Consider the following 14,024-nt stretch of genomic DNA (forward strand, 5'->3'; position numbering starts at 1 on the left):
TTAGGTATGCTGATCACTAATGCAAATGACACATTTCACGTGATAAATAAACCTGAATCTGGAATCTTTTTAATTTTCGGCAGAGAAATGATCAGTCCTAATAGGATCAATCTCTTGTCTGCCTGGATATGTGCTCGAATTATTTGGAAGGCCCCACTTTGCCCCTGTCATACTCCTAGGTTTTTGATGTAAGTGTGGCTCCATGGTAGCATATTGGAGCCATGGTAACGTGGTGGTTAGCGTGACACTATAACAGCTCAGGGACCTCACTTCTGGCTACCTTTGTAAGCAAGTTTGTACATGCTTCCTGTGATTGTGTGGGTTTCCTCTGGGTGCAATACTTTCCTCCCACAGTCCAAAGATGTACTGGTTGGAAGGTTAATTGTTCATTGTAAATTGCCCTATAACGAGTCTCAAGTTGTTGGTCCGTGTGGCTCGTAGGGCCAAAAGATCTGTTCCATGCTGTTTCTCTAAATAAATAAATTAATTAAAAGCTTACATTTATAGAAGGGCTCAGTAAAAATGGCTGCAAAGCCTACAATACTTGTACTGGTGATGTTTGTGTTCCGTTGTGTTCTGCCAAGCAACGTGAGCATGTTGTATGTATTAGTGTTGGAATGTGTAGTGACTCTAGCAGGCTGCCCCAGCACCCTCTGGGAGTGTTGGTTGTTAATGCAAATGACACATTTCAATCTACATATGACAAATAAATCTGAATTTGAATCTGTTATTAGACTTTTGAACAGATAGATTTCCTGTGATAAAAGCTGAGGCCTTGTCAATTGCAGAGAGTCACACATAGGTGGCGCTCTGCAATTCACAAGCTTAAGGATCAAGAGTCAAGGGTCAAAGATCAACTTTATTCAGCAGATAAATAAATGACATTTATTATGAATTTGCTGTTGTGTGTGGATCAGAGTGCGATATGCAACAAAAAAATTCAACAATTATAAAGAATAGATTCAAGATTGTTTATTATCATTCTTCAGTACACGAATATAAAGAACAAAATTATTGCTACTCTGGATCTAATACAGCATAAAAAACACAATAAACATAAACAGCACAATAAAAAATCCAACAATAAATATAAATATAAAAGCAATCATATAAAACACAAAATGCTGGCAGCACTTAGCAAGTCAGGCAGCATAGGAATGAGTAAACAGTCAACGTTTTGAGCCAACACCCTTCTTCAGTTCTGGAAAGGAACGGGAAGACGGCAGACGAGGACGGAGGATAGCTGGAAGGTGATGGCTGAAGCCAGGTGGTTGGGAAAGGTAAAGGGCTGGAGAAGAAGGAATCCGATTGGAGAGGAGGAAGGACCATGGGAGAAAGGGAAGGAGGAGGGGACCCAGGAAGAAGTGGTAGGCAGGGGAGAAGAGATAAAAGGCTAGAGAACAGAAGAAAAGGAGAGGGAGAGGGAGGAAATTTCTAGAAGGAGAAATTGATATGCATGCCATCAGTTTGGAAGCTAGCCAAATAGAATATAAGGTTTTGTTCCTCCACCCTGAAGGTGACCTCATCCTGGCACAAGAGGAGCCCATGGACTGACGTCAGAACGGGAATGAAAATGTTTGGCCATCGGAAAGTGCCGTTTGACTGACTGAATGTCCATAAAGTGAAGCTACATGTTCTGTATGTAGTGCTGGTGGAGGGTGTGGAGGGGTGGGTGAGTGGGTGGAGGTGTTGATCAGCCTTACTGCTTGGGGGAAAGTAACGGTGAGTCTGGTGGTCCTGGCGTGGATGGTACATAGCTTCCTCCCTGGTGGGAGTGGGACAAGCAGTCCTTGAGCAGGGTGGGTGGGATCCTTCATGATATTGTCGGCCTTTTTCCAGCAATTTTTATATATATAGCATATCCTTAATGGCCGGTTTCCTGGTACTGGGGATGCATTGGAAAGCCCTTCTGTCTGCAGCAGTGCCATTTCCAGACATCCCACCCTGCAAAGACTCATTTTAGGGAAGTAGCACCATCAATTTGCGGGAGACTTCCAGAGAGGTGGGATGTCTGCAATAGAGTAGTTTCTTAGCAGCTAGCCAGCTAGTTTAAATAACGTTAGCGATGCTAATGAACGAATGACACCTATTAAACTCACCTCAACATGTCTTTTACAGTCTTAACCCACCATGGGCAATAGAAAAGTCACTGTTGCAAACAGCACAGTGAGCAACACTCTCATTATTTTGACCCCTATTAGGCAGGGGTACACTTTAGTGTAGTCTGGGGTGACGTACGTTTTATATTTTTTTGGAACACTCTGCCATGGCGTGCTCTCGTTCGCGCGCTCTCTCTCTCGTGGTTGCTCTCGCGCTCTCTCTTGCTTTCTCGCGCTCGCTCTCAAAAAGATTGATTTCTGTGATATGGTATATAATTTGTGGGCAACAGAGAGCCACTATTAATATGCGGGAGACTCCCGGAACTTCCGGGAGAGGTGGGATGTCTGCATTTCAGTACAGTATCACACAGTGATGCAGCATTTTCAGATGCTCTCAACAATGCATCTGTAGAAGGAAAGAAATTACATTGAAAAATACTTAGAGGTTAAAATATGGATGTGGAATAAAGGTGTATAAATATATAAATACTAGAGCATAGAAGTTGTTTAAATTGTTAACAAAACACAATCCATTGCCTAGAACTTGTCTTGTTGATAGTCAGTATCATAGTGCAGCTTCTCTTCTCCCCTTAATGAGATTACCTGGTAAGTTATGTATAAGGTTCTGTGCTCAGAGTTCTGAACGGGTCTTGAATTACCCGTGTATGCTTCCAATGTGTGGCAAAGTCATCTTTTATTCAGAAGCTAGTATCTCTGAGTCCCAGAGAAAGATGCTGCGTGGATCCAGGAGGAAGTGTAAAAAGTCGACAAAACCAGACGAGAACAGGTTGATGGAGGAAGGAGCTGCTGACGAGAACCAGGCACGTCCCCCGGCTCAAGGTACAGGGAAGACTGCAGATGAACCGCCCGCTCCCCAGGCTCCTCGGATTCGCCCCCGGCTGATATTTCACACCCAGCTGGCCCACGGCAGCCCTACCGGCAGGATCGAAGGCTTCACTAATGTCAAGGAACTGTATGCCAAAATTGCCGAGGTCTTCGACATATCACCAACAGAGGTGGGTGCAGTGGGGGAGGGCAGCCATCTTTTGCCAAAACTTTGTGTTTTTTGTAAATTGGAAGTTGATCTGTTTTGGAAGTTGATCATGTGTACCTGTATAAGTAGTGAAACAGTTTTGTTTGCCTTTCATTCCAACACACCTCCCTGCCTTCCACCACCACTATTATATCATTCCCTAACAAGCCGCATCACTGCTTGGTAAGGAAACTGCACTGCGGCGGACAGGAAGGCTCTACCGTGGGTAATTAAAACTGCCCAACGCATCACTGGCACCAGCCTACCCGCCAACAACGACATATATACTGAAAGGTGCCGGAAAAAGGCCAGTAACATCATGAAGGATGCCACACGCCCTGCTTGTGGACTGTTTGTCCCACTCCCATCATGGAGGAGGCTGTGTAGCATCCATGCAAGGACCATCATACTCAGAAACAGGTACTTTTCCTCATCAGTAAGGCTGACGAGGCCCACTAACCCACCCCACCAACACTACTCTATCACTTCCAGTCAGAGTCACCTTATGTACAGACTTTCCTGTGCCTAGCATCAAAATTGTGGACAAACGATCAATCTATGTAGAGTATAAAAGCTATCTTATGTATTTATATTTTTTGTGTTTTTTTTATTATTGTGTTCTTTATCTTATTGTGTTTTTTTGTGCTGCATTGGATCTGGAATGACAATTATTTCATTCTCCTTTATACTTGTTTACTGGAAATGACATTAAACAATCTTGAATCCGGGCAGATCAAGCAATCCATCACTACAATGAAGCAGGCGAAAGGAAACAGAATGTAGCATGTGCTGCTTCAATCTAAAATCTCCATCAGAGGCAAAAATGTGGTTTCCTTTAACATAATCAACTCAAAAACAAAAATAACTGGTGAAAGAAATTTCTCCATGGACAATGATCTGTGGTGTGAGCTCTTAGGTCTTGGAACTTAAGTCAAGCAATAGTGGTAGAAAATCTTTTTGTATACAAAATTAGATTTCAAAATCTTTTTGTAATTTTTGCCTTTGACAACAGTTTACCTCAGTGTTATGCTGGCAATATTCAATGTGTGTATCTGCATGCTATTCCTCATAGAATCACGGAATGAGACAGCATGGGCACAGGCCCTTCAGCCCATCAAATCTATTCAGACCATCAACTGCTCTTTTACACTGATCCTGTATTACTTTCATTGGAGAAGCCAACACTTTTTTCACACAAATTGACCAACGATTGTTAATGTGATGACAAAAAAATGTTTTACCAACTAGTTGGCTCTGAAATTTAGGGAGAGAGAGTGGGGAGTTCACAGAATTTAAACATGAAAAAAGGTAAACAAAGTAATTTTTAAAAGTTAGGGTCTCATTCTTCTGAAATGTAAAAGACGTCTTTCACTCATTGTAAAGTGGGTGTTGTTCGACAACACCTTATATTCCGTCTAGGTAGCCTCCAACCTGATGGCATGAACATTGACTTCTCTAACTTCCATTAATGCCCCACCTCCCCTTCATACCCCATCCCTTATTTATCTATCTATCTATCTATCTATCTATCTATCTATCTATCTATCTATCTATCTATCTATTAATTAATTTATTTATTATTTTCCCCCCTTTTTCCCTCTCTTTTTTTCTCTGTCCCTCTCACTATACCCCTTACCCATCCTCTGGGCTTCCCCACCTCCCCCTTTTCTTTCTCCCTGGGCCTTCTGTCCCATGATCCTCTCATATCCCTTTTGCAATCAACTGTCCAACTCTTGGCTCCATCCCTCCCCCTCCTGTCTTCTCCTATCATTTCAGATCTCCCCCTCCCCTCCCACTTTCAAATCTCTTACTAGCTCTTCTTTCAGTTAGTCCTGACGAAGGGTCTCAGCCTGAAACGTCGACTGTACCTCTTCCTATAGATGCTGCCTGGCCTGCTGCATTCACCAGCATTTTTTGTGTGTGTTGCTTGAATCTCCAGCATCTGCAGATTTCCTCAAGTTTGCATGAATATGCCTGGGCTGTTTCGATGAATTTGTGTTTCGGTGCTTTATATTCTGTGTTTTTTATTCATTTTTTGCTGTTTCCATAATTTGTTCTTTTTTTGTGCGTTGGGTGTTTGATGTTTTTCTTTGAATGAGTTCCATGGTTTTTGTTTCATGGCTGTCCGTGAGAAGATGAATCTCAGGGTTTATACTGCATACGTACTTTGATGATAAATGTACTTTGAATCACTGAATCTTGAATCTATAAAAGATAAATGTATCTTCAGGCTCCAAGACAACTCCTGTCTCTCTCTCCTCTGCATCCTCTCCAGCTCAAGCACAGCCACTCATACAAATTTTTGTAATGTACCTTAGAAAGCATCCTACCTAGATACATCACAGCTTGGTATGGCAACTGCTCTGCCAAAGACAGCGGGAGACTTTGGGGAGTTGTAAAAGTAGCCCAGGGCTGGCATGTAAACCAGCCTCCCCTGCATTGACACTGTCCACACTTCCTGCTGCCTCAGGAAAGCAGCCAATATAATCGGGGCCCTCCTACCAAGTCAAATCAAATCAAATTTAATTATCATTTAACCACACATGAACACAGCTGAAAGAGACAGCGTTCCTCGGGGACCAGGGTGTAAAAAACACACAACATAATCAAAGTAGTGAGCCAAAAAAGGCCACTCTGGCCCTTTTCTCTTCTCCCCTCTCCCATCAAGCAGAAGATATAAAAGCTTAAGAACACGTACCACCAGGTTTCGAAACAGCTTCTATCCCATTGTCATTGGATTCATGAATGGACATCTGATGCACTAAAGATGAACTGCTAGTCTACCTCATCATGGCCCATGGACCTTGTCTACACGTACTGCACTTTCTCTATAGATTCAACACTATTGTTTAGCATTCTGTCTATTTATTTATTTGTGTATTTATTTATCGATACAGTGCAGAATTGGCCCTTCCAGCCCTTTAGGCCACACCATCCCAGCAGCCCCTGACAAACCCAATTAATCCTAACCTAATCACTGGCAATTTATGAGAGGTGATTGATAAGTCTGTGGCCTAAGGTAGAAGGAGTCAATTTTAGAAAACCTGGCACATTTATTTTTCCTACATTTACACACTTAGTCCAGCGGTCGTGGAGCATACGGATCCCTTCTTTGTAGAAGTCGGCGTCTTGAACCTCCAGAAAGTGGTTCACGGCAGGGATGATTGATAAGTTTGTGGCCAAAGGTGGAAGGAGATGAGTTATTAACTTTAAACTTTCTGCATTTTCACTGAAAGAGTTGAACTGCACGTGCATGTAACAAGAGCTGTATAACTCATCTCCTTCTACCTTTAGGCCACTAACTTATCAATCACCCCTGCTGTGGACCACCTGGAGGTCCAAGATGCTCTCGTTACATGCACGTGCAGTTCAACTCTTTGAGTGATAATGCAGAAAGTTTGAAGTTAATAACTCATCTCCCACCTTAGGCCACAAACATATCAATCACCCCTGCTGTGGACCACTTCTAAAAAGAAGGGATCCGTATGCTCCACGACCGCTGGACTAAGTGTGTACATGTAAGAGGGGACTATGTTGAAAAATAAATGTGCTAGGTTTTCTAAAATTGACTCCTTCTACCTTAGGCCACAAACTTATCAATTACCCCTCGTACAGTTACTAATTAAACTACCTGGTATGTCTTTAGACTGTGGGAGGAAACCAAAGCACATGGGGAAAACCCACGCTTTCCATGGGGAGGATGTTCAAACTCCTTATAGAATGACACCGGAATTGAACTCCAAGCTCTGGAACGCCCCGGGCTGTAATAGCATCATGCTAACCGCTACACTACCGTGGCATTTTTGTTGTCACTACCTTGATCTAAACACATGTGGAGCAATCTGTCTCGATCAGGGGTTCCCAGGGTGGGGTCCATGCATCCCTCACTTGTGGCAGGGATCCATGGCATAAAAAAAGGTTGGGAACTCCTGGTCAAGTTGGCACATAAACAATTTTGTCTGTATGATACATATGCCAATGATAAACCAATAGTTTATTGGATAATCTTCGTATTTATTAAGTGTCTCAGTATGTATAACAATAATAAAACTATAGATTATTGATGTTTTGAGACAAGAGTAAAACTGCAGATGTTGGAAATATAGAGCAACACACAAAATTGTGGAGGACCTCAGTGGGTCAGGCAGCACCTATGGTGGGGGTACCATGGTAACAGAATGGCTAGTGCAATGCTATTACAGCTTGGGAGATTCCAGAGTTCGGAGTTCAATTCCAGCGTCGTTCTGTAAGGAGTATCTGTACTTCCTCCCAGTGGGATGCATTGGCTTTATCTGGGTGCTCTGGTTTCCTCCCACAGTCCAAAGACATACTGGGTATGTTAATTGCTCATTGTAAATTGTCCCGTGATTAAGGTAGGATTAATTGGGTTTATTGGGGGGTTGCTGGGGTGGTGTGGCTTTAAGGGCTGGAAGGACTATTCTGCGCGGCACTGCTAAAGAAATAAATAAACAGTTGATGTTTTAAACACAAGATGTCTGCAGATGCTGGAAATTTTTCCTACAATGAAGCAAACAGAACTGAATAAAATATTCCGAGTGTGTTCTAACCAGGGTTAGATGAAGGAATAAACTCAAGAGATTCTGCAGATGCTGGAAATTCAGTGTCACACACACAAAATGCAGGAGAAACTCAGCAGGTCAGACAGCATCTACGGAGAGGAATGAACAGTCAATATTTCAGGTCAGGACCCTTCATCAGGAATTAGGTGAAGGCATTCCAACATCCCCAAGTTTGCAAACAACACTGTGTGCGTGAGTTGGACTTGTTATGTCATTTTTTAAAGAAAGGGGCTTCCCTTCCTCCACTATCAACTCTGCTCTTAAACGCATCTCCCCCATTTCACGTACATCTGCTCTCACTCCATCCTCCCACCACCCCACTAGGAATAGGGTTCCCCTGGTCCTCACCTACCACTCCACCAGCCTCCGGGTCCAACATATTATTCTCCGTAACTTCCGCCACCTCCAACGGGATCCCACCACTAAGCATATCTTTCCCTCCCCCCCTCTCTCTGCATTCCGCAGGGATCGCTCCCTACACAACTCCCTTGTCCATTCGTCCCCCCCATCCCTCCCCACTGATCTCCCTCCTGGCACTTATCCGTGTAAGCGGAACAAGTGCTACACATGCCCTTACACTTCCTCCCTTACCACCATTCAGGGCCCCAAACAGTCCTTCCAGGTGAGGCATCACTTCACCTGTGAGTCGACTGGGGTGATATACTGCGTCCGGTGCTCCCGATGTGGCCTTTTATATATTGGTGAGACCCGACGCAGACTGGGAGACCGTTTTGCTGAACATCTACGCTCTGTCCGCCAGAGAAAGCAGGATCTCCCAGTGGCCACACATTTTAATTCCACATCCCATTCCCATTCTGACATGTCTATCCACGGCCTCCTCTACTGTAAAGATGAAGCCACACTCAGGTTGGAGGAACAACACCTTATATTCCGTATGGGTAGCCTCCAACCTGATGGCATGAACATTGACTTCTCTAACTTCCGCTAGGCCCCACCTCCCCCTCGTACCCCATCTGTTACTCTTTTTTATGCACACATTCTTTCTCTCACTCTCCTTTTTCTCCCTCTGTCCCTCTGAATATACCTCTTGCCCATCCTCTGGGTCACCCCCCCCCGTCTTTCTTCCTGGACCTCCTGTCCCATGATCCTCTCGTATCCCCTTCTGCCTATCACCTGTCCAGCTCTCGGCTCTATCCCTCCCCCTCCTGTCTTCTCCTATCATTTTGCATCTCCCCCTCCCCCTCCAGCTTTCAAATCCCTTACTCACTCTTCCTTCAGTTAGTCCTGACGAAGGGTCTCGGCCTGAAACGTCGACTGCGCCTCTTCCTATAGATGCTGCCTGGCCTGCTGTGTTCACCAGCAACTTTGATGTGTGTTGCTTGAACACATGGTGGATGCAGCTTACTGTGAATAAATATGAAGTTTTCTACTTTAATGATGAAAACAGGAAAACAGGTTGCTATCTGAACAATGATAGATTAGAAAGAGGAGGATGCAACAAGACCTGCGTGGTGTTGTACATCAGTCAATTAAAATACATTTGCAAAAAGACTCAGAGTCATCTTTAAAAGGCGATTCCTCAAAAAGGTGGTGTCCATCATTAAGGTCCCCATCACCCAGAGGATGCCCTCTTCTCATTAGTACATCAGGGAGGAGGTACAGGAGGCTGAAGACACCCACTCTACGTTTCAGGAACAGCTTGTTCCCCTCTGCCATCAGATTTCTGAATGGACAATAAACCCATGTTCATTACCGCACTATTTTGCTCTACTTATTTAATGTGAATTTTAATTTACTTCTTATTTGTAATTTATAGTTTTTTCTTCATTGCACTGTACTGCTGCTGCAAAACAACACACTTCATGGCCTGATCCTGATTCTGAGTAACACAACATGAAAATAGACCTCTTCAACCCAGCTCGCCCATGTTGACCACGGTGCTCACCAAACTAGAGCAGTTTGCCTGTATCTTGTCCATATCATCCTGAACTCCTCCTATTAGAGACGTGGAGCAATACAGCACAAGCAGCAGCTCTTCATCCCAACCAGTCCATGCCTAACGTCTCGTCCACCCAGCTAGTCCCATTTTCCTGTATTCAGACGTCATCTATCTAAGCCCTTCTTCTCTGACGGTTGTCACCTCGTCACGATGGAGAGGCTAGCAGATGAATGTGATCCCAAAAGTGAGGCTGTCTGGAGTTTAACCATCTGGCACTTGGAACTTGGTAGGGTCATTCATGGCAGTAAGTTCAAGTGGGAGGTTCTAGACAGAGAGCGATCCAACCAAGACCTCAGCAATGGAGCGGGAAGAAGATGATGACACGTCGTAATGGCAGTGAGGGTGGAGGAAGGCTCCCCCGTCACCTTACATTCTCTGTCTCTGGACCCTGGCTTCAACATGGCAAGGGCTGTGTAGGGGCTGCCTGTGTGTCAGCCTCCCCATATTAAACAAAGTCACTCACAGGCAATTTCCATTGAAGGAATCTACCCTGACATCTTAGTTACGTGCATCCTGATTGGCTTCTACAGCCACCTGAGGACCTGCCAGTAAACAACCCCTTAAGACAGGGGTCCCAACCTTTTTTATGCCAGGGGCCTTTACCATTAACCGAGGGGTCAATGGAGCCCAAGATGGGAATCCCTGCCTTAGGAGAACATCATACTCGACTCGAGTGATTGCACAACTAAGCCCTGTCCCTCCTTGTACCTATCTAAGCATATGGAGACCAACTTCTTTACCATCTGTGACCATGGCAACATTTTTCTGTCATCTGTAAACTTGCTAAACAGTCCACTTACATTCTCATCCATCTATGATAAGCAACACAGGTCCATCCACCAATCCCTGTGGCTCACTACTTCTTACTGATGGATCATCTGCTGTATCCGGGTCTCCTCAACGGCGATGGGACCGCTTTTTTTCGAGCAGCTCTACTCGATTTGCAACAAGCAGGATTTCCTAACTACTTTAATTCCACTGCCAATTCCCATTCCGACATATCAATCCATGGCCACCTCTACTGCCACAATGAGCCACCATCAGATTGAGGGAGCAACACCTCATATTCCGTTTGGGTGACCTCCAACCTGGCGGCATGGACATTGATTTCTCTAATTTCCAGTAGATATTCCACCTCCCCTTTCTCTCTCTTTCCATTCTCCGTTCTACCCCCCCTTGCCTCTTCTCTTCTCCTCATCAGTCTATTACCTCCCACGATGCTCCTCCTCCTTTCTTTTCTCCCATGCTTCCCTCTCTTCTCTTATCAGATTCATTCTTCTTCTTCCCTTTACCTTTTCCACCAATCACCTTCCAGCTTCTCACCATCCCCCTCTCCCCTACATATCCACCTTCCCCCTCACCTATCACCTGCCATCCTGTACTCCTTCCCCACCCAACCACCTTCATAATCTGGCTTCTTCCCCCTTCCTTCCCAGTCCGGAAGAAGGGTCTCGGCCTGAAACATTGACTGCTTATTCATTTCCATAGCTGCTGCCTGACCTGCTGAGTTCCTCCAGCATTTTGCGTGAGAGTCGTAAATGTTGAAAACGTAGTGAAGATTGGTGGTCAGTGTTAATTTTGTAGAGATTTCAGCTCAAACAGAAGCCTATTTCTTTCCAATCTGCTATAGATATCCATGGCTATATTTCACATTTTCTATTTCCTTTTTTTTTGGACCAGCAGATTCTTTTCTGCACATTAAACACCCACAAGGTAGACATGCAGAGATTACTGGGAGGCCAGATTGGGCTGGAGGACTTCATCTTCGCCCATGTGAAAGGGCAAATGAAAGAAGTGGAGGTGACCAAGTCGGAGGACGCTCTGGGTCTGACCATCACTGACAACGGAACGGGTTACGCCTTCATTAAGGTACAGACTGTGCAGATACGGACACTGCTTCAAAACAGAGTCATAGAGTCCTATAGTCAGAGGTCCAATGAGTCCATGCCAATCATCAATCACCCATCTATTCTAATCCGGTACTAATCCAATTCTATTTTCCCATCTTTCCCATCAACTAGCCCCAGATTCTGCACTCAAGGGGCAACTTACAATGGCCAATTCACCTCCTGCTCTGCATAAGACCATAAGATCATAAGACACAAGAGCCGAATTTGGCCCATTGAGTCTGCTCTGCCATTCCACCCATGGCTGATTTATTATCCCTCTCAACCCCAATCTCCAGCTTTCTTCCCATAACCTTTGACATTCTGACTAATCAAGAACCTGTCAGTCTTTATAACTTTGCTATAAATCTATGCTATATTAATAACACAGGTTCACTTAATTGATAACAGGACACTTTGTGATTTAGGGTATGGTTTTTTATTAGCTGTGGTATTATTTCAACTTTTTCTTAAAGTTATTATTGAAATATTTAGAGTAGGGGGTTCTTAACCTGTCCACAAACCCCTCAGGGGTCTGTGGATAGATTCCAGGGGGTCCATGAACTTGTACGGGAAAAATTTACATCGTTATTTTCACTAACTTTTAACTGAAAGTTAGTATTTCCTTCAATTATGTATGTAGGTAACAAACCACCATAGTGTAAGCTGTATCTGTGACTTTGTCACCAATAGAAATCACAGAGATTTCCATTACAGTTGTTACAAATATCTCAAAGGATCGTTTACAGTATGCTCGTCACTACTTTGATATTACAGTAATTATAATACCAGTGGGTAGATTGAACATGACCACAGTCTTCCTGTGTGTGTGATGTAGCTGGCCAACTATCGGGCAGTCCTGCGATTGAATATCCAACATTACATGTGTGATGCTTTGTCAAAGACCACCCGACTGTTTTATGTTCTTATTCAACCTGAGCAACAACAGTCTTCACACTGATATGTCTTTAAAAAATAAAATTTAATTTTAACTTGTCGTTATTTAAGTGTAAAGTCTTGTTACTTAACAGCACATATATTACTATATCATAATTTTTAAAATATCTTGATAGCTATATTTCAATAGAATTGGTTTATTTTGTAATCCTGTGCATTTTATTTTATAGACTTTTAAATAATACTTTATTCTGATAAGGGGTCCAGAGTCTTCACCGGACTGCCAAAGGGTTCCATTATATAAAAAAGGTTAAGGGAATTAGATATGGCCCTTGTGGCTAAAGGGATCAGGGGGTATGGAGGGAAAGCTGGTACAGGGTTCTGAGTTGGATGATCAGCCATGATCATACTGAATGGCGGTGCAGGCTCGAAGGGCTGAATGGCCTACTCCTGCACCTATTTTCTATGTTTCTATGTTTCTATGTAACCCCTGATCTAGAGGAACATTTTATAATTTAAGTTAACCACATGCCTGGAACATCTGGAGTTTCCAGTTTAAGCGTTGCCATCCTGATGTAGTTGTTGCTTGAACTAGGCTTTCAAGTATAAGAACGTAAGATATAGGAGCATAATTAGGCCATTTGGCCCATCGAGTCTGCTCTGCCATTCCAACATGGCTGATTTATTATATTTCTCAACTCCTGCCTTCACCCCATAACCCCTGAGGCCCTGACTAATCAAGAACCTGTTAATCTCTGCTTTAAATATACCCAATGGCCTGGCCTCCATGGCTGTCTGTGGCAATGAATTCAATAGGTTCACCTCCTTCTCGGTAAAGAAATTCCTCCTCATCTCTGATCTAAAGAAACGTCCTTCTATTCTGAGGCTCTGGCCCTAGATCTTCCCATTGCTGGAGATATCTTCTCCACACCCATGCCATTCAGGCCTTTTTCAATATTTAGTATGTTTAAATGAGATTTCCACCACCCCCCCCCCCAATTTTTCTAAATGTCTGTGGGTTGGAGGAATCCAGAGCATCTGGAGAAAACAGCGAGAACCAGAGGACAGAATTCAACCTCGGTTACTCGATTTGTGAGGTGGCAGCTTGACCAACTGGGCTTCTGTGCAGTCCTGAATATACTTACATAAGCAGAAATCCTTGTAGAGATTGAGGGGACCCGGTAACAAAGAACTGATTCATGGACTGTTTGTCCCACTCCCATCGGAGAGGAGGCTACGTAGCATCCACGCCAGAATCACCAGACTCAAAAACCTTTACTTTCCCCAAGCAGTCAGGCTGATCAACACCTCCACACACTAATCCACTCCTCCACACTCCCCACCACCACTACTTTATCATTTCCTGTCAGTCACCTTATTTACAGACACTCCTGTGCCGAGCATCACTTTATGGACGTACAGTACAATCAATCTACGTATATAAGCTATTTTTTTCCACAGTTTTTTTTTCCATAGATGCTGCCTGAGTTCCTCCAGCATTTTGTTGTTATGTATTTATATCTATTGTCTTTTTATTACTGTGTTCGTTATCTTATCATGTTTTTATTG

The 14,024-nt window shown here is 43.8% G+C and overlaps 1 protein-coding gene across 2 annotated transcripts in view; it reads left to right on the forward strand.

Moving 5' to 3' along the window:
* Positions 1-1,188: 1,188 nt before the first annotated feature.
* The window catches only part of LOC134337271 (PDZ domain-containing protein GIPC3-like), a 102,663-nt gene continuing 89,827 nt past the window's right edge, over positions 1,189-14,024 (forward strand). Inside the window, exons 1-4 of one of the 2 annotated variants that reach the window (XM_063032138.1) lie at positions 1,189-1,280; positions 1,517-1,638; positions 2,802-3,115; positions 11,356-11,541. In XM_063032138.1, the coding sequence (XP_062888208.1) occupies positions 2,831-3,115; positions 11,356-11,541 (471 nt within the window). In that variant the 5' untranslated portion in view covers positions 1,189-1,280; positions 1,517-1,638; positions 2,802-2,830. The remainder of the gene's footprint in view (positions 1,281-1,516; positions 1,639-2,801; positions 3,116-11,355; positions 11,542-14,024) is intronic. The other variant, XM_063032137.1, reaches the window with a different exon arrangement.

The sequence above is a fragment of the Mobula hypostoma genome, chromosome 24 (assembly GCF_963921235.1).
Source record: "Mobula hypostoma chromosome 24, sMobHyp1.1, whole genome shotgun sequence".
NCBI lineage: Eukaryota > Metazoa > Chordata > Chondrichthyes > Myliobatiformes > Myliobatidae > Mobula > Mobula hypostoma.